General features: G+C 56.6%; 2 protein-coding genes across 6 annotated transcripts in view; both read left to right on the forward strand.

Moving 5' to 3' along the window:
* The first annotated feature begins 271 nt into the window (after positions 1–271).
* Positions 272–10,642, forward strand: TMEM183A (transmembrane protein 183A). 2 transcript variants are annotated; one of them, XM_037070471.1, is made up of 8 exons: positions 272–486; positions 604–693; positions 1,446–1,613; positions 3,155–3,314; positions 4,174–4,354; positions 6,687–6,767; positions 7,721–7,876; positions 9,939–10,642. In XM_037070471.1, exons 1-8 carry the CDS (start codon positions 378–380, stop codon positions 10,122–10,124), a joined length of 1,131 nt encoding a protein of 376 aa, XP_036926366.1. In that variant the 5' UTR covers positions 272–377; the 3' UTR covers positions 10,125–10,642. The 2 variants fall into 2 exon arrangements, with proteins under 2 accessions (XP_036926366.1, XP_036926368.1); XM_037070473.1 differs by having other exon boundaries at positions 3,158–3,314.
* Positions 10,643–14,086: 3,444 nt separating this feature from the next.
* The window catches only part of PPFIA4 (PPFI scaffold protein A4), a 28,743-nt gene continuing 17,966 nt past the window's right edge, over positions 14,087–24,863 (forward strand). For all 4 annotated transcript variants that reach the window (XM_037070467.1, XM_037070468.1, XM_037070469.1 and 1 more), the window contains exons 1-10: positions 14,087–14,201; positions 19,738–20,363; positions 21,873–21,974; positions 22,212–22,376; positions 22,623–22,697; positions 22,911–23,000; positions 23,512–23,703; positions 23,808–23,954; positions 24,202–24,336; positions 24,597–24,680. In XM_037070467.1, the coding sequence (XP_036926362.1) occupies positions 20,130–20,363; positions 21,873–21,974; positions 22,212–22,376; positions 22,623–22,697; positions 22,911–23,000; positions 23,512–23,703; positions 23,808–23,954; positions 24,202–24,336; positions 24,597–24,680 (1,224 nt within the window). In that variant the 5' untranslated portion in view covers positions 14,087–14,201; positions 19,738–20,129. The remainder of the gene's footprint in view (positions 14,202–19,737; positions 20,364–21,872; positions 21,975–22,211; positions 22,377–22,622; positions 22,698–22,910; positions 23,001–23,511; positions 23,704–23,807; positions 23,955–24,201; positions 24,337–24,596; positions 24,681–24,863) is intronic.

Here is a 24,863-nt window from a genome sequence, read left to right on the forward strand (position 1 = left end):
GATGGATGGACTTTGTGAACGAAGCCACAGGAGCTGAGTAGGGCTGTGAGGACGGGACCCTGTGGACCCTCAGCTCTGATCCAGGTGGCGTGGATTCCAGGCCGAAGGAGCAAACCCCTCACAGGACAGAACTACCGGGGGGGGGAAAACCCCGACACCATCGATTCTCTCGCAATCCATTCGGAGGCGGGCGCTGGGCGCTCGATGATGACGTAGTCTTACGCCGGGCGGTGACTGGCGGCGGAAGAGGAACGTCTTGCCAACGCGACGCAGGTTCGGCCTGAGTCATCGCGAGAGGTGCGGGCTGGGGGCGGGATGGCCACGGAGCCGGACGGAGTCGGCCGGCGGCTCCTGGAGCCAGCCCTGGAGCCCGAGACATGGCCCGGGGTCCCGGTCCGCTAGGCCGGTCTCGCCCCGACGCGGCCGCCATGCCCAAGCGAGGGAAGCGACTCAAGTTCCGGGCCCACGACGCCTGCTCTGGACGAGGTAGGCGCGCGGCCGGGGCGCTGGGAGGCTGAGGCGGCGGTCGGGCCTGGGGGCGCAGGGGGCTGGCGGGGCACCGCGGCAGAAGGCCGCCTCTCTGAGGGTTGCCGCTCGTTTCAGTGACCGTGGCGGACTACGCCAACTCGGACCCTGCTGTCGTGAGGTCTGGGCGGGTCAAGAAAGCCGTCGCCAACGCCATTCAGCAGGAAGGTAGGCTCCTGATGAGCCTGGACGCGGCCGCGGAGGCTGAGTCTGGGGCCCTGTCCGTGTTGTTCTTGCAGTTTTTCGGGCACCGTCGACGAACGGGTTTGCCCTCTCCGCGGTCGCACAGTGGGTTCCGGGGAGGGTGCGGGGTAGCCTGGAGCGCCAGCATTTTGTGCAGCAGAAATATCTACCTTTGCGTGCGCTCTGGTGTCCACTACCTCCTTGGCTTTTAGACTTTGCCTGCCCTTCACGCGTGCTCTGCCCTTTGCTTTTCGTGTGAGGGCCTTGAAGAATTCTTCTTCTCCCACGCTTCTCTTACTTGCAAGCTGCTTCCTCACGTATCCCTGAGACTTGTGTTTTTAGGACACCCATTATCTCCAACCCAGAAACGTGGTTAAATTGGATTCAGTGCCTCTCAAACCCTCAGAATTTACGCGAATGTCAGCAGCTCCCTCCTTTCGCGGTATTTATAGTGGGGGGATAATGTGTACCCTTTTTCTTCAGGTTAGGGTTACTACTCTTTAGGAGTTGGTTTGCCCAGGACTTCCCAAATTTTTTTTGTATTTACAATGCTCAGTTTTTTTTCTTTTTAAAGAAAACTAAAGCTTTTCTCAGCTTTCTCCAGAAGACTCTCATGCTACTTTTTGCTGCTTTTTCTTAAAAATTTTTTCCCCCTCGTGGATGCTGATATCCTTCCTACACCCTTTGTATTTCTGGATGGGACTCTGCCTTCTCACTCTTCTCTTATTTTTTTTTAGTAAAATCTCTCTGTGGCTTGGAAGCCTCTCAGGTTCCTGTGGTGGAAGCTCTTTCTGGGGCTGGTGAGCCCTGTGACATCACCGACAGCAGTGATGAGATGGACACCCCAGAGGAGAACATCCGGGAGAGGACCGTCTCCAGAAAAAAGAAATCCAAGAGGCACAAAGGTGCAGGGCTTGCTCTCTGCTGGTTGACTAGTCCTGTGTGTGGTGACAGCTGGAAGCTGTCACTTTTTCCGTAGCCCCAGAGGGGAGAGGAGTGGAGAATCCAAGTTTGGATCTCAGTAGTGGGACAGGGTTGAATATACTATGAAGCTTTTCTTTGCTAATTTCATTTCCTACATTGTGAAATTTCTTAATAGTTGTGTTTAAAATGTAGGTCTTTGGTAACTACTGAGTTTGGGTCCTAAAGACAAAATTTTTAATAGCCCTCTGCTTTGTAAAAGTTCTGATGGGTTGTCTCAGCGGAAGGGATTCTGACAGTCACTTGCCTTCTCTTTCGGAGAGAGATTTCTTGTGGGGTAAGCCAGGCCCACACATAGTAGACTGAGCCCTAAATGATTACAAGACAGGATAGGGCCTAGAAAGAGGGTGTTTCAGAGGCATTGGTCTCTGATGTAAAGAGCCCGAGACGAGTTACAGAACCGCGGGAAGTAGTTAGCAGAAAAGCAGAGGCGGCTTTGAGCAGGTGGTGCAGGGGATTTTTGACTGGGAAGGAGATGGAAGAAAGCTGATTTTTGCACAGTTATGTGATGAGGTCTGAGTTAAAGATTAGAGGTAGGACTAGCCCAGATTCAGGTGTCTGTGGAGTGTGAATTTTTACTCGGACCTGCGATGTATAGCAAACCTCAGAGTCAAGAGAATTAACATTAATGAGGTCTGTTGGAGGAGGTGGCATGCATTAAAATAGTGTCTTCGAATACTGAATGCATGTGGCTAAGATTGTAGGTCAGACTGGCAATGAAATCAGGAAGAAGTAGAAGAAAAGAAGTATGTTTGCAGGTGACTATTGAGTGATGAAGAGAACACTGTAACTTACCTGGTTTTTAGTTCAGTTTGCACTTTCAGGTTTTCCTCATAGCATCTTAAAACTGGCTTTGTTTTGTCAACGACAGAACTGAAGAACATGTTTAGGGGGTGGGGACAGTGAGGGAGATCAAGGGCAAAACTGGACTCCAGAGCCAGAAAGCCTGGGTGGTGGGGGTATGCTTTCTTGTTAGTGAAATGGGCTCAGTGATATTTTCCTTACTTTTGTTGAAAAATTACTAGAATGGAATGGTTTAATGTATGCAAAGTTACTTTCTAAACTTCAAAATAGTGTATAAGTAATTGTTACATCAAGGCTTAAAAAACAAGACCCATTACAGGAATAAGTATAAAGAACACATGGACAAAAACTAGGCGGTGGTGGAAATGGGAGGGAGGTGGGGAGGGCTGGGGGGCAGATGGGCTGGGATGGGTGTAAAAGGCAGAAAACTGTACTTGAACACAAGATTTTTAAAAAATTAAAAACCCCAAGATCAATTCACTTGGGCAGCAGGAAGCAAGAGTCCCGCAGCTTGAGTAAGCAGGACGTGATGGGTTTGATAGGCCGCCTTGGGCCTCTTTAAAACCCTCTCTCAACTGTGAAGTCTGGGAGACGCCGTGATTGGGGATGTGTGGATCTGTGTGTAAGAGGTCAGCCATTGTCGCTCCTTCTTCTGTTTCAGAAGACCTGGACGAGGCTGGAGGAGAAGAGTACCCCATGGATATTTGGCTGCTGCTGGCCTCCTACATTCGTCCTGAGGACATTGTGAATTTCTCCCTGATTTGTAAGAATGCCTGGACTGTCACTTGCACTGCTGCCTTTTGGACCAGGTTGTACCGAAGGTGCGGCCACAGGGAGCTCACTGTTGTCTGTGTAGCTGATTTCATGCTGTTTGTGGTGTGGACCTGCTCCCAGGATGGAGACCTTTGCACTTTCTCTACTCCATGGCCAGGTGTGAGCCTGGCTTCGGACTGCTTGCGCCCTCTCTAACTTAAAATTGATAGTGTTAGTTCATCCAGGTAACTGTGTTCCCTGTGGTTGTCTTCTCCCCTCACCCAGTGTCCATTTGCAGCAAAAAGTCTTGCTTCAGGTTTCAGAAGAATCGTCTTTGACTCTTCTCAGGGGGTTATCTCAGCTAAGTTTGCAAAAGCTGCAGCTGCCCGTCTCTTGGCCTCTTCAGCTGGATTAGTTTCTTAGGTTTGCTAGTCATCCGGAAGTCCTGTGCGGCTTTCGTATGCACGCTGCCCTGCATGCAGTCGTACACCTTAGTCGTACTGGTGGGGAGAGGGCTGCAGAAGCATAGTGAAGGTGCAAGCGATCAGTGGTAACGTGGCAGGAAGGGAGCAGAGACCTTGCTGAGGTGTGTGCCAGGAAACCTGGTGGCCCTTCCCCAGGGCACGGCCTGAAGTGTCCTGTCAGGGCGAAGACTTGCGCTTCTTTAGAGTGAGGTACTGAGGATCACACATTTTGAAAAGGATGGAGAAATTCAGGGTTGTAAGGTCAGTGTGCACTGGGTCTCATGTGGCGAAGAAGCAAGCATAGCTGAGAAGTGGGGGAGCTGGTGGTATGCGTGTGAGTGAGCCCAGGAGGCAAGCTGACCACTGGTTGGTGACACCGTGCAGAGATGAGGAGTCACAGGAGCCTGACGTGGAGCAGGAGAGACGGGTCACACGGTGGTGGGAGTCATGTGTCCTGTTTCAGGCACTACACGCTGGACGCCTCCCTGCCTCTGCGCCTGCGACCAGAGTCCATGGAGAAGCTGCGCTGCCTCCGGGCGTGTGTGATCCGGTCTCTGTACCACATGTATGAGCCCTTCGCTGCCCGAGTCTCCAGAAACCCAGCCATTCCAGAGAGCACGCCCAGCACCTTAAAGAATTCCAAAGTAAGTGAGCGTCTGTGTTGGGCCCTGCGTGGTGGGCCGGTCCTTGCGGCTTTCCTCCAGCTTCTGTGGTGGGGAGGGCTTGGGCTGCAGGCTTGAGGCTTCTAGGGGGCTAACATCCACTCTCCAAGGCGTCCCTGCTGTGCCAGCCTGGCTCCCTTGTGGTTTTAGCCATGTTCCTTACCTTCTTTATTGTAACTTGTTTCTGTGCATTGTGCCTTGTACTGGGTTAGGTGGCTGGGATGGTTTGAGCTAGAAAACACACAACTTGGATGGTAGGTCTGAACCGCAGTTCTTGAGACGTGCTTTGTGTCACGATGCAAAGATACACCGTGATCAGCTCGCTAGTTCTCTCTCTCTGTTATGACCTTGACATCTGGGATCCCCTTCCTTGTTGGCCTCCTTCGAGGTCCCGGTGCAGACCTCGCTCCCTTGGCGTTGGCTATGTGCCCACTGCTGCCAGGCCCCGCAGTAGGTGGTTTACAAGACCAGCAGGTGCTCCCAGTCAGGGACTCCAGTGCTCTGAATCCTCTGTGTCCCGTCTGCTACTTGTGCTTTGGAATTTTCCCAGCAGTTTTCATTCACACGTCGTATTCAAGTTGCTGGCGTTCTGATCTGCACATAGGTCTGTTAACCTTTAGTCCATTTTCTTTCTTATTGCTTCCTAATGAAATCCTTAGCGAACGCACCTTTGCCCAGCTGGGCTACATAGCAGGTAGGATGATTTGGGCGAGTTGATGTCTCATTCCCGCGTCCCCCACCCCCTGCACCTGAACTAATATTGTCTAAATTTTGTATCTTTTGAGTCTGTGGATAATTTTTATTACTTTCTGAGTACACAAAATTGGTTGTTCTATAGCACTTCCTCTTTCGTGTTTTGTTTTTATGCTTTGGATGTTACAGAGACTCTTCGCCCCTAGTGTAGCCCTAGTGTGATAGTATTTGACCTGATGCCTGCTGACCAGAGGGTACTGCTGATTTCTAGGTCATTCGTCCAGGTTCCTCCCAGGGTCGCAAATGCAGGTGCTCAGGGCTGTGGGCTGAGCTCAGTGTAATGTCACACCAGCTGATGGGTGCAGGGCACGGGTAGAATTTCACCCAGCAGCTGCTTTTCCTCGTCACGTGAGCAGGCAGTGTGTCGTGTCCCAGTCACAGTCTCCGCCCCCAGAGACAGTGGCAGTGTCAGACTGACTGACGAGGAGGGCCCATCTCTGAGCTGACCTGCCAGGGGTAGGCCGGCTCTGGCAGCAGGGCAGCGTGAGGCAGACTCGTGCTGACACCTCGTAGCGGCTCCAGTGCCCAGTCCCAGGGGACCTGTGTCTTCTCACACTTAACACCGTGCAGTAATTTTGAAAGTGGACTCTAAAGAGCCAATGTGGAATCATGGCTGTGGTTTAATCCAGGGAATGAGCCCGGGGCCACCAGGCTGCTGCTTTTGTGCCTGTTGTTAGAGATCATTCGAGGAGGATGTGGGACCTGCACTGGCAGCTGTCCCATGCATGGCCTGGCGACTTGTACTGCCAAGTTGCATGGCATTCTGAGAGGTGCCAGCATGCCTAAAGGAGTCGCCCCACGTCCCGACTCCAGCTTTTTGTATACGACTCTCCCTCTCTCTCTTTTCAGTAGCATAGCTTGTGTGGGACACTGGAGCCGTTGTGATGGCAGCAGAAGTATTTGCCCCTTAAAGCCAAGCCCATTATTTTTGATGGAACATCAGGACGTGCAGGGCACGTCTGAAGGGCAGGACAGCTGGCACGGCGGACGACCCACCCCTTGCCCCCTGGGAGGTACTTGACTTCTTGTGCTTAACCTTAGCTGTAGCCTGCCTTTTACCACGGGGTGTGCTGAGCTCAGCCCAGTTTTGCAGCGTCCACACCGCTGTCCGCTCCCAGAGGGCCCTGAGTGGCTTGCCCCCTGTGTGTTTTAGGGCCGGCCATCTGCCTGCCTTTGTCACCATCTTGCCCAGTGGCTGCTTATGTTCCAATGTAGAGGAGTGGCCTGCTGGACCAGAGAATGCCCCAGTCCCTGGAGGCCATGTTTCGTCTTTAGAGATGAGAACAGGAGGGGCTGCCTTCGTAGCCTCGGAGGTTGACTTACCTTGGTCCCTCTTCTCCTTGCCGAAGAGCCCTGGGGCCCTCTCTCCATATGGCACCAGTCAGATTTGGGGGGGGTCTCCACTGGGGCCAGAGTGGGATCGCAGCATTGGGACTGTGGCTGGCTCCAGAGATGGCAAACAGAAAGGTTTCTGCTGCTTATTTTTTGTTACCTTGTTTTGATTTTTTCCTTTTCTGTCTTTTATTTATTTTTGGTTTATTTTATTTTTATTTTCTTACAGTGCTTACTTTTCTGGTGCAGAAAGATTGTTGGGAACAGACAGGAGCCAATGTGGGAATTCAACTTCAAGTTTAAAAAACAGGTATGCAGTTGTATCTCCTTTGTTTTTCAGGTATCTTGTTCTAGTAAATTCAACTCAGTGTGAAGTTGCCTTATTACAGTCAGATGACATCGAAACTTGTAGTGATGCCGTGAAGAGAAGTTACGAGGGAGCTGTCCTGTGTGAAGGCAGCCGGGTGCAGGGAGGGGCCCTTGAGTGTGTACTGGCTCTGTGAGCACAGCCGTGCGAGATGTTTAAGGGACAACTAAATTTGAATATGCTGTGGGTATTATATGACATGACATTTTTGTTAGTTTTCTTTTCTTTTTTTTAAAGATTTTATTTATTTATCTTTAGAGGGGAAGGGAAGGAGAGAAGGAGAGAAATGTCAATGTAGGGTTGCCTCTTGTGAGTCCCCTGCTAGGAACTGGCCTGCAACCCAGGCATGTGCCCTGACTGGGAATCGAACTGCGATACTCTGGTTCGCAGGCCCGCGCTCAATCCACTGAGCTACACCAGCCAGGCCTAGTTTTCTTGAATATGATCAGAATATTATGGTGATATACATGTGTCTGTTCAGGCTGAGTGAGGGTGGAGTGTCACTGTCACTTTCAAATGGCTGTGCACTTCCCACCCCAAAGTGCGTGTGGGTTTTTATGTGCCACATGTATATGAAATGGGAGGGGAGAGGAACGTGTGTGACAGGGACTCGGCTGTCCTCCCAACGCTGGAGAGCCTCCGACACAGCTGCACGTTGCCACCTCTTGCCAGGGGGACGCAATGTTGTGGCCACCGCCACATTGCTTATCCAAGGGCCCTGCTTTCAAAGGGCCGATTTTCCCGGATCTGTGTGGGAACCCGTGCGTACATAAAGAGAGAGGAGAAACCGTAAACTGGGTCTCATGGCACCCACTGGGCTGTGAAATTTCCCTCGGTAGAGTCTTCAAGCCCTAAACAGTCCCTGTACAGCATGAGATGAATTCTGTTCCCCTCAGTCTCCTAGGTTAAAGAGCAAGTGCATTGGGGTGCTGCAGCCTCCTGTTCAGTACGAAGATGTTCACACCAACCCCGACCAGGACTGCTGCCTTCTGCAGGTCACCACCCTCAATTTCATCTTCATTCCCATCGTCATGGGCATGATATTCACTCTGGTAAGTGGGAACAGGGTGTCCATGCAGCTCTGGCACAGAGTTGGGCGGCGCCTAGGTTTCAGAGAAATCTGTAAATTTAACCTTTGGAGAAGAAATCTGTGGTGAAGATTTTAAAAAGTCTGAAAGTAGACTTGCATGTTAGGAACAGACAGACTTGCAGAGGAGCTCTCTGTGTGTCCGAGCACATTACCTCTGTTCTCTGTGGTGCAGGGAGCACTTTGCATCTCCCGTGGGGTGGTCACTGACGTCTGGGAAACATCCTCTCCTGGGGACAGGGGTGAGGCTGCACGGAGCTCTGCATATCAGGGCTGGAGGGCACACGGGGTTTCATACATGTGGATATATTTTAAAACGTTTTTAAAAAGTGTTTTGAGCCCTGGCTGGTGTGGCTTACTGGATTGAGCACCAGCCTCTGAACCAAAGGTTTGCAGTTTGATTCCCAGTCAGGGCACATGCCTGGGCTCCACCACACACTGATGTTTCTCACCCTGTCTTTCTCCCTCCCTTTTCCTCTTTCTAAAAATAAATAAATAAAAATCTTTTTTAAAAAAGTGGGAGAGAGAAAAAGAGAGAGAGAAGCATTGGTCTGTTACTCCACTTACTGATGCATCATTGGTGGATTCTCGTATGTGCCATGACCAGGGATTGAACCCGCAACCTGCAACCTTGGCGCATCAGGACACTGTTCTAATCAGCTGAGCTGCCTGGCTGGTGTAATACATGCAATATTAAAACATAGTGTGACCTTCTCCTAGGGCAGGGGTGTCAGACTCATTTTCCCTGGGGGCCACATCAGCCTCGAGGTTGCCTTCAAAGGGCCGAATGTAATTTCAACTCCTTAACAGTTAAGGAGTAGTTATATTTATACAGTCCTAAAATTATTTTGGCTATTTGAAAGCAACCATGAAGCCGATGTGGCCCCTGGTGAAAATGAGTTTGACACCCTTGTCCCACAGGGATGCTCTGACCTTTAAGACTTAGCCAAGAATTAGATTAGCAAACAACAAATATGCCTCTGGTGTATTTTTTAGGTTTTTTAATTTTTTAACTGGATTGGCAACAGGAGAGTTGATGTAATTTATCGTCTCTGTATCTCAGGCTTATGTTCAAAGAACACAGGGGGTCCCCCTCCACATTGAAAAGAGCTTAATTCTTTTTTTTTTTTAATTTATTTATCTTTAGAGGGGAAGGAGAGAGGGAGAGAAACACCAATGTATGGTCGCCCCTCATGCTTCCCTGCTGGTGACTGGCCTGCAGGGAACCTGCCCGCAACCCAGGCATGTGCCCTGACTGGGACCCGAACCTCGATCCTTTGCTTCACAGGCCCTGCACTCAATCCACTGAGCCACACCAGCCAGGGGGTGGAGCTTAATTCTTTTTTTAATGGTAAAATAAACAACACATAATTTCATGTAAAGAATTTAAGTAACGCTTAGTGCACTGAGTAGAGGTGGAGACTCCAGTAACGGAGCCCGCAGCTTACCCTTTGGGACTGCTTTTCTGGGTCACGCACACGCCCTCTCCAGGGAAGTCTGGGAAGGGCTGTGTGGCCCCCACGCTCAGCTAAGCCATCTGAGACACCCAGTTACACGGCGCTCGTGCTCCCTGTACTTCAGACTCATACAGTTCTTTGTGGACCTGCACGCGTATGGCCACATTTAGAGCTTTCGTGGTGTATTTTATAAAAAACGGGGGTCAGGTGTGTGCTCCGTGCATCACCCCCGACTTGTTCAACAGCATCTCATCAAACCCCTTCGAGTCGCCCTACAGCTCCAACCCAGTGTTTAAAGCTGGCTTTGGTGGGAGTCTGTGTGCACGTCCTGATTTGTTCAGCCGTCCGAGAGGTGTGCTGTAACATAGTCTAAATATGTCAAGCCACGAACTGATGAAATCACCTTTAATTTCGTGTCTTTGCAAAGGTGTTGGAATTGTAACTTAGAGGTTATCTTGGGGCCTTGCCAGTGTGAATTTGGTCTGGACTGTGTCATGTTAGAGTGGACTGTGAGGGGACAGTGGTGTCATTGGGATGTGGGAGCTCACGGAATGCACTTTTTCCCTCCAGTTTACGGTCAGTGTGAGCACGGACATGCGGCATCACCGAGTGAGACTGGTGTTCCAAGACTCTCCGGTCCACGGCGGTCGGAAGCTGCGCAGTGAGCAGGGCGTGCAGGTCGTCTTGGACCCGGTGCACAGCGTCCGACTCTTTGACTGGTGGCACCCCCAGTACCCGTTCTCCCTGAGGGCGTAGTTGCTGCGCCCCCTGCAGGCAGGGCTCGGCTGCCCCAGCGGCCATCACGAGTCCTGGCTGAAGGGGCTCCGGATTGTTCGTCTGCTTAGTGACACACGTGCTCCTGTTGGGGATGGGGACGGGTTGGACCTCACATTTTCTGAACATAAGAGGAAACGTAACCATGACTTCTAAACATATTTAAAGTAAGGATTTTGTGTGAGAGGAGAAACCAGGCCCTATTTTCTGTGTTAAACCCCATTTGGTGCTACTGAGTTGGTTCTGTTCCTTTATCCCAGTGGCCTCGCTCTGGGGAAAGTTAGACTCTTGACTCTCTGGTCAAGGAAGTTGAGGCACAGGGGTGTTGCTGCAGTGGCTGCCAGCTTAGCTGCCCCTCAGGTTCCAGTGAGCATCCCTCCCTTTCCCCGTGTCTGGAAATAAAGCAGGTGGCAGGGTTTTCAGAATCTGGAAAGACTGACTTGTGTACTTTTCTTGAAAAACAGTTTTTGGGTGTTTATTGCATAAATATTCTTTTGCCAGTCTTGGATTTAGGTTTATTTTTGCATGAGGCTGACAGCGGTGATGACAGTGACTATGCCCTTGGCTCTGTACTGGGAACTTCACAGAACAGCGCTGATCCCCACAGTCCTGTGAGGTGGGTGACACTGCTGTCATTCTGTGGTCGAGGGGACAGACTCAGTGACATGGGCAGGGCTCCCACCCAGGCTCTGCTGTCCCACTTAGAAGGTCAGTCTTATTTTTCTTGTGACTTGCTGGCGAGGGGAGAAGGAAGAGTGCACCGAGGTAAAAAGTCGGAGTTGTGTAAAAATTGGACTGTGGCGTACCTTACCCCTAATCAGCCTAAGGGTGTGTAAGATGAAAGAGGCTGTGAAATAAGTCTTTTTAAGTAAAATGTAAAACCCAGAAAGTTAATACAGGAAAGACAGTGGTATTTTCACTGAATTGTCAGAAAGGCATTTATTATACTGAAGGTCATTAAAAATATGTCCCGTGTTGAAACCAGCCTCCTGAGCTGGAAGCGCTCGGTGACTTTCCCGCCCCGCCCCCTCTTTGAGACCCACTGCCCTGAGTGTCCTCACAGGGATGCTGTCTTCAGGGCATTTGCTGGGGCTGGTGTGCTCGGAGGGGAGCGTGGAGGTTGGGATGCTTTGCTTGGTTTTGCTTTGGCCAACAAGATAACTGTGCTGCTCCCCCCCCTTATTAGCCCGTGAGCTGGGTATTGCCACAAGGTGGGCATTAGTGTTCCAGAACAGACCCAAGGGGGGTGTGCGATATACTATTACCAAAAGGACCCCCCACCAGGTTCCCTATGCCAGCCGCCAGAGGAAATACATCTCAATGCCAGAGATTTGTGAAAGGAAAGGAAATACTTATTTAAAGCTATACAGACTTAGAGTAGTGACTTAATGTCTTCATTAAAATACTAAAGTCCTTTAGGATACCCTCAGACACGCACAGTCCTTTCTCCTCTCTCTGCCCTAATCTGGGGACCGTATCTCAGGAAAAGAAGTAGAAAAGTCCATGATTTGGGCTCCCAGCACCATCAGCTGTGTTGCCGCCATGATTTCCAGTTAATCCAAAGCCATGTGGCACCTTCTCACGGCCCACCAGCAAGAGTCCTTTCACCCCTTTTCTTCCAGGCAAAGTCTCTCCTGCTTCCTGAGCCACGTGATCCTCACTCTGCCAAAGCCGAGTGGTTCTCCCCCACTTGGCTGCTGTGTCTGGGTTTAAATCCCCGTGCCCATCTTCCTCTGCAGCCCCATTTCCAACTCCCCCCACCATTGGCTACACCTGCCAGCACTCCTGTGTCCTTCCAGCTTTTCTGGGCTGCCACAGGGAGTCTGGGCAAGTGTGACCCCACGGCATGGATAGCCAGTCATCTCCAAGCAGGCGCTGGGGAGTTGCCTCCCAGTAACATCTTGGGTGGAAGTCGCTTCCATCTCCCTGGCTCCAAGCATGGCCACAGCTATTTAACACATCTACAAAACCAGTTAAAGGTTATAGATGTGTTCAATGACCACGCCAGAGATTAGCTGCAAAGCTGTTGCTGTGCAAAACAGCTCTCAGTTGCCCTTTTTCACCCCCAGCTTAGCCTTGTGGGGGGTGGGGTCAGTTCATCCCTTATATCTTTCTAATATTTCCTGGACACCTTGAGTTCTGGACCCCATTACAAATCCCTATTCGGGGCTCCCTTCTTGGCTGCACCCTGTTACATTAGGGTCACATTCTTTAACCACGAATGTCTTTTGGGGGCAGCTGCCATACTGCGAAGTTAGCGTGGAGTTGGCGTGTCCTTTCGTTACTGTCCTCTCGGCCCCTGCTACTTGAGGACTGTTTATAGGGAGCATCTGCTGATAATACCTCTGCCCCCGGCTGTCCTTTCCCCACACCAAGGATGGAGCTGAAGCTGTTCACACGGAAATGAGCCTGGGTCCATGAGAAACAGCATTGGGGCATTTAAATGATAAAAACAAACACCGAAGATGGAAAGCACCTTGCAAATCTTGCCTACAGTCAAAGCTTGCTTCTGCCCTGACATCCTGCCAAGCGAGAGTGGGTTGATTCCTGGCCATGGGTTGGGGCATGTGCAAGACGCAGCCAGTTGATGTTTCTCTCCCTCTCCTCCCTCCCTTCCCCTCTCTAAAAATAAATATCTCAAAAAAAGGTTGCCTCCGAGGTAGGAGGAGAGAAGCACAGACCCCCCTGGAGCAGAAGGGGGCTGTCCTGTTGGGTTGCCGTCCCCCACTTAGGAGTTCCCTTTACAAGGGAACTGTTTGCAAAAAACCCCAAAAAGTGCTCCCTAAAACTGCTTTTGGCATCATCAGCGTGTCCCGACTCAGCGCCTCAGCGCCGCAGTGGTAGATAAACCGCTAGGTGTTGCCCCAGCTGCTGTCTCACGGGGCCGTCACCAGCACGTACTTGGCAGCGCGAGTCGTCCCTTCAGGCCCCTCAGCGGGTGTGCCGCCTTTTCTTGAATGCCCCACGTTTCACTGAAACCATGTGAAGTGTCCCAGGGATGTCCTTTTGGTGAGAGCCCCACCCCGAGCCACCAGGGGGAGGTGGGACTTTCTGCACTACTTTCCTGTAAAATCTGTTTTGTGATCGGGACTTCCTTAACCTCGATTCTGCTCCGATGGTCCGAGAAAACAGACTAAACTTCATTTCTGACCCCTCTAATAAATCACAGTTACTCAGATTTTTCTGCCTTCCACCGAAGATCCCAGGAAACTGAGCCAAATGGTGACTATATTGGAGAAGAAGAGAAAAGGCAGGTTATATGTGCCACTTACCTCAACTGCAGCCTTCGTCCTGTATCTGTAAACGGGCACGCGGCACACGCACCTCCAGCTTCTGGGCGCCCCCCGCGCCCCCCCCACCCCGCGCAGTGTAGTGCGCACGCGCGGGGACCTGCAGGCCCCACCTAGGGGCGGTGGAGGGTGGGGTTGCTGTGGGTCGTATGTGCAAGAGACGTTTCATAGTGACTGTTAGCTTCGCCAGGGGCCTGTGTGGAGACAGGCGACCTGGTTCACTTAAAAACAATACAGAAATGTGTCTTGGTTTCAAGTTTCTCCACTGGAAAATGAGTGTGACCAAAGGGAAAGTACTAAATGGGCTCGAGGGAGCGGGTGTGACAGGGGACAAAACCACTGGCCACAAGGCCGGGACCTGCTGACGGAGGAAACAGGCGCCTAGACTTGGGAGCGGGCGGATTTCCAAGGCAGGGCAACCTGGGAGTGCTTGGTCCGCGCCGGCTGAGACTGCGCGGCCACCCAGCAGCTCTCAGGTCACGTGTCGGGGCGGGGTGCTACTGGGGGAGGTGGGTATTGAGAGGCCCCGCCTCTGGTGGTGGGGCCAGACCTGTTGAGGGGGCGGGGCTCTGCCCAGTGGCCTCTGGTCATGTGAGGGGTGGGCACTCAAGGGAGGGGCGGGGCCTCATGGGAGGAGGCGGGGCGCGTGCCTGGGAGGCTGCAGCTGCTCGGTGTCCGGCTAGGGACTCGTGAGGCCTCTGCAGTGCCCGCGGCCGGATGCCGAGCCGAGCTGCGGGTCTCCAGTCTTGTCTTCGGGGACTGCAGGCAGGTGAGGGTCCAGAGTCCGGGCTTGGGGTGGATGTCTCTGTTCCCCTCGCCGGCTGCTGCACCGTTTCGGGAGGGGTGCCTGGCGCGCGCCTTTAGCATCAGTCCCCTCTCGCTCTGCAAACGTAGATTCCGCCCCCCCTTGCCGACCGTGGCTGCCCCCTGCCCTTGGGGTGAGCTTGGCTGCGATGCCCAGTTTGCGCGGGGTGGAGTTTGCGCCCCGCTGTCGGCCTCAGAGGAGGGGGCTGAGCCCGCAGGTCTGATGGAAGCCGGAGGGACTGCCCTCTCGTGTCACCCCCCGCCCAGTCCCGGGAGAGTCAAGAAGAAGCGCCTCTCAGCTCCTTGGTCAGCTCCGCCCTAGAGATACCTGGGGCACATGAGGGGCCGAGGACGTCGGACTCCCCTGAGATGGGGGTCCTCAGCCTCCCTGCATCACCTGCAGCGCCCCTTCTCCCTGTCTGTCACTGGCTCCGGTCCTCCCGCTGCCGGGCACGGGCAGAGCCTGCTATGCCAGTCTCTGCAGGGCCGCCGAGGTCCGCCAAGGCGGGGGCGAGGGGGGCGCTGCTGGGAAAGGGCCGGGAGGGTGCGGGCGCAGAGCTGACTTTCCACCCCACAGCGCCTTTCCCAGAGCAGACCCTGCGGTTTTCGGTGGCGGGTGGCAGGAGAGCGCCCTGGGCAGGCTGGAGGACGTCGAAATGCGCTGTGGGCGCTTGTCTCTGAGAAGGATGGGGGTGGGGGACAAACGGCCAGGAGGCGCTGATGTCACCTCTGAGGGAGGCGTCCGCTGCTGCTCGGCTGCTGCCTGCGGTGAACAAGTGGTCAGGGCTGTGCTTCGGTGGGGGAATCCGCTCCCCTGGCGGGAGCTGAGGGGAGCCCTGCAGCAGCCAGGGTTCAGGGACCCCCTCAGCCTTTCAGGGGCGATGGGACTGATACTTAGTACTTCGTTCACATTCAGCAAACATTTATTAGGCACTTACTGTATGCCAGACACAGTGCAAGTTGCTGGGTCCTTTGGAGCGATGTAAGGCTGTGGGGCAGTTGAAAGGCCACACAGCAGGCACTCTGTCCACGCCCCCCCGCCTTTGTTATACTGTCATAATTGTCATTGGATTAGAAGGGAGGGAGCTGTTGGAACTGGACTCCGAGTCATCCACCCCCTGCCACTGTTAACTCGCTGCACACTCCAAAGAACGCTGCCTCTGCAAGGGGCACAGTGGGAAATATGTCCCTGGCTCTTTTCTAGGATTTCGTCCTGAGGCCTCAGAAGGCTGTATGGGGCACATGGTACCTCAGACTAAGGGGACAGTGACTAGCACAGTGGTTACCTGGCCGATGCTGAGCCAGGTAACCACTGTCTATGGTAAGCCCTGGCTCAGTGGGACGTCCAGTCTCTGGATGGCAGTGGGTGTGGAGGGAGTGCTCGCCCTCTTGTTCACCCTGTCAGTGCTGCCCAGCCATCCTGGTGTCAGAGCCCGGGGGCATGTGCTGGTGGGGGTGGGGCAGGGCCAGCAGCCTGGCTCCTGGGGCTCCGTCACTCCAGACTCAGAGCTGGAGAGACTTGTCAGTGAGGCTGTGGTCCTTCCAGAGCCTCTGAGGGCCCTGGGGAGGGAGCTGGGGAGAGGGTGAGGAGTCAGACTGTGCAGGCAGTGAGGCAGGGCTGACTCAGCAGGACCTGGAGTTGGGGGCCCTGAGGGCTGCAGGATGTATGGCAGTTGCTGAAGCTGTTTCGTGCCAGGGGCAGGGGTCCTCTCACAGGGAGTCCCCTGGCTGGGGCGTAGGCTTTCGGATGGGTTGCTGTGGAGCCATGGTGCCATCTTTGGAGCTGTGGGGAGTGTGTGTGCTGCACAGGAGGGTTCGGTATGGAGCAGGGGTACTGACGGTGGAGACCTGGGAGCATGGAGGGGAGGGAGCGGGGCATTGCAGCCACCAGAAGTCGCCCTCTGTGCCCCCTCTGGCCTGCCAGCTCACTGATCCACAATTAGCTCTGGAAAGCCTGTGGGGCTGGCTTGCAGGAGCAGACATGCCCCTTTGAGTGGCCATCAGAGTAAAAGTTACTTGGAGACAGACTCTGAAGGGCTCCTAGAGGCTGGGATGGTATAGCCCCAGAGCCCGAGGAATCACCCAGTAGGCTCACAGCTCTACCTTCAGAGAGCCTTGGGTTCTGCAGCCCCCGCCTCCCTGGAGACTCTCCTGTTTCTCCAGGTGACGCCAGCTCCAAGGCCAGACAGGTCTGCGCTGGGGCTGCTCCACTCTAAGGGAGGGGAGGGCAAAGTCAGTGGGTCAGACTGCAACAGGCCCCCAGGCCGACCCCCAGCCTGTGCCAGCTGCTGGGTGTTCCCTCACATGCTCCTCGGCCTGGGGTGATGTCTAAGTGTTGCTTGCGTAGCTGTGTTCTCTCAAGTAGACATGAACTTCCTGAGGGCTGGGATTGCATCGTATGGGCCTTTGGTACCCATAGCAAGACCCAGCTCAGCATGGGGTCCGTGTAAATCTGCTCAGTGCATTGTTGTTGCATTGCATGGAAGTGGGGCCTCCCTGCAGCTGGAACCATTCAACCTGGAGCAGAGGAGCCTCTGGGGACCCGGGACAGTGGTGCTCCACCTCGGTGAGGTGTCATTCGAGTCTGTCGGCAGTAAATACAGGGAAACCCCCAAGGGCCCATTGAGCACGGTGTGTGGATTTAAGCCTTTAACTCTGAACAATAATGTTCGTTACATGTATGTTACAGGAATATCCACTGTGTACTGTGATTTTAGGAGTACGGATGTATAATGTAAGTAGGTGGTAGGGTGGATGACCTTCCTCTATCCCTTTGCTCTGAGGGGCTCACACCCTGGGGGTCCCTCTTGGCTCAGCCAGTGGGCACTGCGCTTGAGCACTCGCTGGCAGCTAGGCACTGGCCCTGTGGCCTCTGCAGGGTGGCAGCCTGGCCCTTGCTGCTTTCTCTCGCGGTGGCGGGGCTGCCATCTGGTGGGGCAGCAGGGAGCCAGCCTGTGTGTGTGACCCGCCAGAGCACCAGAGTCAAGTGCCCAGCCCTCCTGTTCGCTGGGCAAAGGCAGGGCTAAGTTCTGAGGAGCCCTGGAGGCCTCCGAGGTTTTGTGCCCACCAAGTTCACGAGCCCACAGGCCTGGTTTTGCCCAGCCTCTTCCTCCACACACACTCACACCCTTACTCACCTGGAGACCCCTTCTGTGGTGTCACCCACAGACCCCCCACAAATGCCGGCTTTGGGGGAGGGTGGCTTCCACCCCTGGACCAGGACATGCGTGTGTCACTGGTGGGACGTGCCGGAGTGGAAGGGCCATGCTGGGTCAAGGTGACGGCCGTGCTGCTGGAGGATAGCCCCGTAGCCAGAAGGAGGCCCCCTTGTGGCTGCCACACTGGTGCCCTCAGCAGGGCACCTGGCTGTACGTGCTACCTGGCACCTGATTGGAGGGAGGCTGGGGAGGGCTGGTGGCACTGGAACCAGCTTCTCAGTTGCCAGAATGATCAGGAGGATTTGGAGGAGGCCAAGTTGGACCAGCCAGCATGTCACAGCAGGCGGGCTGAACACTTCCCAGCCCTTTCCTGTAAAGAGCTTCAAAAACCCACCCGCAAGCCCACCCTGACCTGCCACTGGGAGGTCCCTACACCCCTGCAGTCATGGTGCTTTCTGCGTTTCCAGGCTCTGCTCATCCTTGAGTCTATCCCTCTGCGTGCGGTGGGCAAAACAGGTCACGGGTTTCATCTTACAGCAGAGGCCTCGGCAGGTGGTGATGAGCCCAGGGCCACCCAGCTGCTCTCCTCGGCGCCAGCTCTGGGTCCCTTTACGCTCAGCGTCCCCGAGCGCCTCAGCGTGCTTTCTGACACGAGGGCCCCTTCCCCAGCCTGGCCTCCTCTCTGTTCCCTCATTGTTTCTTGGGGCAGGTATGGGAGAGGGAGAGGGGTGAGAACCTGGCTGTGCTGAGCTTGGAAAGGTGTGGGGGCCCTTGTGGCCTTTTAGCCTCGCAGGTGGAACCCTCAGGGGTAGGGCCCTGGGCACTGTGGGTGGGTGTGGGAGGAACGGCGGTCAGCGTCAGTGGGATGGCAGCTCTGGCTCCTGCTGTTTGGGGGGCAGGGACATGGCAGTGAGGGGGGCAGGTGCAGACCAGGGTGCTACTTTCTGCCTCCGTGGTGACTGTCAGCTTGGGGACAGGATCCCATGGGTCAGAATATGTCCGGGAGCACATGTGTCTCCACATGTATGCATGTCCTAGGTCTCTGCTCCCGTGTGCATGAGTGTGGGCAAGCACATGCCTGCCATAACCACCGGGCCCTCAGGGGTGGCTGTGGAGTGAGCTCTGCGGTTCCCATACTGGCTCCCTGGCCTCTGGGTGGTCCGGGCCCACGTTCCCCACAGCCCCCCTTGTCAGTCCCTGTTTCTGCCTCACCAGGGCTTTGGGGTGGGTGGCAGGTGGGTCTGGGTGGAAGAGGCTTGGTCCTTCTTTGGTTCTCCTGCTGGGTTCAGCCCTTATGACCTCGCGCTAGGTCCCCATGTGTCCCGTCCACTCCCAGCCTGCCCCCTGAGGGGTGGAGAAGAAGCTGTCCCAGTGTCTCCCATGTGGGCGGGGCGGGGGGAAGGAGGAAAGCACTGTTTGAGGGACCTCGCGAGGGTGTGGGGCACCTCACATCTTGTCTCATGTCACAGGGGCCCCGAGGGCAGCTCCCTCTGCATGTTGACTCTGGTGGTGACCTCCCAGCAGCAGGGACGTCAGAACCACTGCAGGAAGAAAAACCCCAGCCACTTCTGCCCTCCTCATCACGCCTCCATGCCTTGACCTCTGGGCATCTTTGGGCCAGGCTGGTGGCGTTACCGGAGCCAGGTTGTGCACAAGCTAACTGCCCTAGCCGCTGCCTCTGGCAGCACCGGCAATGGGCAGGTCCATGGAGGGAGAAGATGCCAAGCACTGAGCAGCCCCCCACCCCAACCCTGCCCCAGGAGAGTGACAGCCCCACCCCACATCCATCCTGGGTCCCCTGGATGGCCCAGCAGTGAATGCTGCATGCCAGGGTTCCGGGATGGGGGTGACTGGAGCCAGAGCCTCCTCCCCGAGTGCCGAGCCTGCGTGCCAGCCCAAGCTGTTCCAAGGAGCCATGGTGCACCAGTGACCCACGCAGAGCCACCCTATGTGGGACCCAGCGGCACTGACCGCCCTGCAGCCCCTTCTCTGCCTACCTTGGCCAGAGTGTGGGGTGCAAGCTGGGGAAGAGGGGCAGAGACGCTGTTTCCTCCCCTCACCCTCTCCCACCCCAGGTCTCAGGAGGGCTCTGGGCAGCCTGCCGCTAACTGAATCATTTCTATATTTGGCCAGGGAGCCACGTGAGTTGGGGAGCCACTCCTGTGCGTTGCACTCTGACAGCTGAGGTGTGGGAGCAGGGGGCAGAGGCTGTGGGTGGGCAGAGCATTCCTCAGGAGAACTGAGTAAGCTGAGAAGGGGCTGATACCTCCCTTCCTTCCCTCTGCCCTCCCTGGACACCCCATTTCACTATGCCGGGCCTCACGGAAGTCTCTTCTCCCGCAGACCACTGCCCTCCAGAACCATGGGTGTCGCTGGACCCAGCGGGGACCCTGCCGGGTTCCAGTGTTCAGTCTAAGTGCGGGAGCCTCTTCCAGCCCCTCTCGCTGCCCGCCATGGCCACATTTGGCTGCTGCTCGCCTGCCTGGGGACACAGGGCGCCCAGCCCCAGCCCTGACCAGCTAAGCCAGGTCCTCAGGCTCCATTCCACAGGGGCGCTTTGGACACCTGGCCCCTTTCAGAGCAAGAGCAACTGATGCCCCGAGAGAAGCCCTGGCCCACCTGTCCATTCGCCTGGCACTGCCCACTCTGAGACCCGTGCACTGAGTCCTCCTGGAGGTGCCAGTCCTGTGACCCCCTACCGTCCCCCACGAGAGAAGGCCCTGCCCACCCCAACCATGTGTGAGGTGATGCCCACAATCAACGAGGGGGACCCTCTGGGCCCCCCCCATGGCGCCGACACAGACGCCAACTTTGAGCAGCTGATGGTGAACATGCTGGATGAGCGGGAGAAGCTGCTGGAGTCCCTCCGAGAGAGTCAGGAGACCTTGGTGGCTACGCAGGGCCGGCTTCAGGATGCCCTTCATGAGCGGGACCAGCTGCAGCGCCACCTGAACTCTGCCCTTCCCCAGGTAAGGCCTGACCTCGGCACTTCTCCCTGCCCTCCCCAGCCCTGCTGAGCCCAGCGTCCTGGGGCCCTCCGCTCATGGCATTGCAGCTGCCTTTGGGCAGCTGGAATCCACAGAGCCTCCTCGGCTCCTCAGCCCTCTGCGGGATGCACTCCCCTGCCCGGAGAAATGCCGGGAGGAACCCTGCTGGAGTTGCCAGTTGCAGTGAGCCACTGTGGCCAGCAGGTGGCACCCGAGACTGGCTGTTGCTCCCCAGACTCTTCCTGCAGGTGCTGGGTGGGGAGCCCCCTCTTATCACCTAGATTAAAAACAAGAGGTGTCCCACAGGAAAGTATAGGCAGGAGCCAGACACTTGTCACGCTCCGCGGTCAGCAGCAGCGCCAACCATTGTGTGCTCCCTGTGTGCGCACTGCTCCCTGAGACTCACCCAGGTCCCTAGGGCTCTGACGCAGGTGTTGCTGCTGCCAGCATCTGTCTGCCTCACAGGAGATGACATGAGAGCCTGAGACCAGTGAGTGGCTCACGGATGCCCCACTGTTGGCAAGGCGCCAGAGAACCAGGCTGCTCAAGATGCAGCTGCCGGCCTGTCCCCGTGTGGGGACCAGTGTGGGCACCAGTGTGGGCCCAGAGTCTGGTGTCACCTTCTCAGTGGCATGATGGGGCTCTGGGGCAGCATTGGGGTGGCAGGTGGCCCATCCCCAACCTTGGTGCTCACAGGCCAGGACTGAGACAGACAAGAGCCCCAGGGACTGGAGAAGGGTGCGCAGGTGGCTCGCTGGGTCCTCACGGTGACACTGGAGGCCTGGGCCTCTGTCTCCCGCATCAGAGGGAGGAGGTTCGGTGACATGTCCGAGATCACATGGCGTGTGGGGCAGAGCAGAGACTGCACCCCAGCCCCACATTGGGAGCTCAGTGGGGGCAGGGGTCACGTGTCTCTGGGCCCTGTCTGGGAGACTGGCACAGGCCTGGTGTGTGGTGGGTGCTCTCCCCACCGTTCCGGGTGGTTTTCAGAGTGGGGGGCTGGGCAGATCCTGAGGGATGTGACCCCCTCACGTGGTGACAGGGGGTTGGGTTCTCCAGGGGGGACGGGACCCGTGGACCAAAGGCATGGAAACAGCAGGTGACTCAGGTTGATGAGGTATTAGGGCACATGGGAAGGAGCCGTGAGACAAGCTGGAAATACTCCCCCCAGCGCTGTGCTTTGTGTCAGCTGGGCTGAATTGGGGAGGCAGGTGGGAGGCATTCTGGGGGCGGAACCGGGCAGCGCTGAGGGGAGGGGAGGGGAGGAGAGAGCACCAGTCCGCCGGTGGTGGTGTCACTGGTGTGCTGTGGAGGCCTGTGCCCGGGGCAGCATGCGTGTGACAGGGTGAGCGCAGAGGTGCGAGCCAGCACCGGCGGGCCTGCCAGGGTGTGATGTGCTCGACCTCCCTGGGCCTCGCCTGGATGGAAAGGCAGTGACCCAGGGGTGGGGTCCGAGAAGCCCCACCCAGTGAGGGGCTGTGGGGTTTTCAGGAATTTGCCACCCTCACCCGGGAGCTGAGCCTTTGTCGGGAGCAGCTTCTGGAGCGAGAGGAAGAGATATCGGAGCTGAAAGCAGAGCGGAACAACACGAGGGTGAGCAGCGTGACCTGGCATGTGTGTGGGGGTGGACCCCGTGGCCAGGCCAGGTACATCCCTGCCTGCCTTGTGTCTGGGGCGACAGCCAGATGGTTCCACCATCAGTGCTGGCTGTCACCTGCAGTCAGGGTCCCAGGGGAGAGGCCAGGGCTGCTGGCATGGGGTATACCCGGCTGTGCTCACACGTCCCCGTGCTCACCTGGGCCCTTCCCCTGCCTCCTTGCTCCCGGCCAGCTGCTCCTGGAGCACCTGGAGTGCCTGGTGTCTCGCCATGAGCGCTCGCTGCGTATGACTGTGGTGAAACGCCAGGCCCAGTCGCCGTCCGGGGTCTCCAGTGAGGTGGAGGTTCTGAAGGCCCTCAAGTCGCTGTTCGAGCACCACAAGGCCCTGGACGAGAAGGTACCAGCCTGGCTCCCTCTTCTGTGACTTCCGCACCCCTGTGGAAGGAAAGCTGCCTTCCAGCTTCGTTGGGGGCCCCCTCTGCTGTTGCCCAGGGCCCAGGCCCTCCACCTCGGTTTACCCAGAAGTGTGTTTGGTGAAGCCTCTCTGCCTCACGCCAGCAGTGGTCGGCCAAGCCCTGCTGTTCCCTGCATCCAGCGGGGTCTCTGCTTCCTCCTCCACCCTTCACCTTCTTACCTTGGGCAGGTGCGAGAGCGGCTGCGGGCGGCCCTGCAGCGAGTCTCTACCTTGGAGGAGCAGCTGGCAGGGGCCCACCAGCAGGTAAGCACCTGCCCGCCCTCCACCTGCACTTGAGCTGGAAGCCGAGGCTGGTTCATCCCCTTGCCCCACTCGGCTCCTCGTCAGATTCCCCCCGCTGGCTTGCTGTCTTAGCTGGAGACTGCTGGCTGAGGAGCGGTGGGGGCCCCGAAAGGGGTGGAGCACGGGGCAGGTCCTCTTGTCTCTGACTCACTGCGCTGGGGCTGTGCCCTGCAGGTGTCTGCCCTGCAGCAGGCGGCAGGAGTTCGGGATGGAGCAGCGGAGGAAGAGGGGTCTGTGGACCTGGGACTGAAGCGCCTGTGGAAGGTGGGTCATGGGGACCACATAGCAGGGAGCATGTTTTCCCCAGGCAGGAGGTGGGGGTCCTGCCCCTCCCTGTTCTGTAGAGCAACTGCTGGAACTGAATTCGGAGCTTCCTCCAGTATTCCCCTTCCCTTTCCTCCCGCCCAACCCACCTACAGAGAAACGGGTAGATTTTTGTTGTGGCCCCGAGCTCACTGCTAGGCACACTGCGTGCTTGCCCATCTACCTGTGTGTCAGCTTCAGGCAAGACCCCGTTCGTCCCTGAGCTTGTCTGTGCCCCTCAGTCACGCCCTCTCTAGGTTACCAGGTGCTGCGATGGCCTGTCAAGCTAGAAGCCATTGCTTTTGAAAAGGCACACGGCAGAACAAGGGTGTTGGTCTTTGGCGTGAGCTGGGGCCTGGAGAGAGGCAGGTGTGTCTGGAGGTGTGCTCAGAAGCTAGGCACAGGCATCCATCCCTCCTGCAGCCTTCCTGGGGCACCAAGGACAGACTAACGATGGCTCGTTGTCCCCAAGGATGATGTGGTTCGGCTGGAGGAGCTACAGGAGCTGCTGGAGAAGCAAAACTTGGAGCTGGGCCAGGCCCGGGAGCGGCTGGCCACCCTGACAGCAGCAGTGGCCGAGCTGGAGGAGGACCTGGGCACAGCCCGCCGGGACCTCATCAAGTCAGAGGAGCGGAGCAGCAGGCATCAGCGGGACCTGCGGGAGGTGACCAGGGCTCAGCCTGCCCGGTTGTGCTAAGTGCGGCAGTCGTGGGGTCGGGGCAGAGAGATGCTGGTGGCCTTCCCCATGTCCCCTGCTCCCCTGCCCAGGCTCTGGCCCAGAAGGAAGACATGGAGGAGCGAATCGCCACACTGGAGAAGCGCTACCTGGCTGCTCAGCGTGAGGCCACGTCCATTCATGACCTCAATGACAAACTGGAGAACGAGCTGGCCAACAAGGAGTCCCTGCACCGCCAGGTACCTGCTCCCGATGTGGTGCGGAGGTATCCTGCGTGACTCTGGTGTCTGCGTCCTGTGGAGACCTACCCTTGGTGGCCCAGGAACCCCTGGGGTCCTGCAGGTCACCGTGGGCAGCCAAGAACCAGGGGCGTTTCTTGTTCCTTTCCTGTCCTGGAGCTTTGCCGGGGCTGTTGGGGCTGGTGGGGCTGCGGGGCTGCGGGACTGCAGGGGCCCCTCCTGACGATGCTTCTGATGCATTTGCCAGTGTGAGGAGAAGGCGCGACACCTGCAGGAGCTGCTGGACGTGGCCGAGCAGAAGCTGCAGCAGACCCTGAGGAGGGCGGAGACGCTGCCGGAGGTGGAGGCTGAGCTGGCTCAGAGGATTGCGGCCCTCACCAAGGCGAGTGGCCAGGCCTGAGGGTCTGCATGTCCCCACTGCAGGAAGCCCACCTGTGTCTGTCAGTTGCAAGAGCAGTCCTTGCCCACGAATCCCCCACTCTTGGAGAGAAGGAAGTCAGCATCCTAAGCATCAGGCGCTAGGGCCTCTGTGCTTCCACGGCAGCTTTGGGGCTCCGGTGGTGGTACCTGCAGCCTGGCTGCCTCCGCTATCCCAGGACCAAGTCTGCTCTGCCACTGACCAGTCCCTGTCCCTGCCCCCAGGCCGAGGAACGGCACGGCAACATCGAGGAGCACCTGCGGCAGCTGGAGGGCCAGCTGGAGGAGAAGAACCAGGAGCTGGCAAGGGTGAGGCCCCTCCTGCCCAGCCCAGCCTCCCGGGGTGGTCTGTGGACAGGGCAGGGAGGAAGCAGGTGGGCAGCAGACTCTGGCCAGGGACCCGGCTGCAGAGGGGCCGGAGCAGGTGGTTGGGAGAGCTGGAGTGAGGCTGCCGGGAGGGTGAGTGTGGGGTGGAGGGACCGGTGTCTGGGG

The sequence above is a fragment of the Sturnira hondurensis genome, unplaced genomic scaffold (genome assembly GCF_014824575.4).
Source record: "Sturnira hondurensis isolate 20B ecotype Veracruz unplaced genomic scaffold, ASM1482457v3 Scaffold0018805, whole genome shotgun sequence".
Lineage (NCBI taxonomy): Eukaryota > Metazoa > Chordata > Mammalia > Chiroptera > Phyllostomidae > Sturnira > Sturnira hondurensis.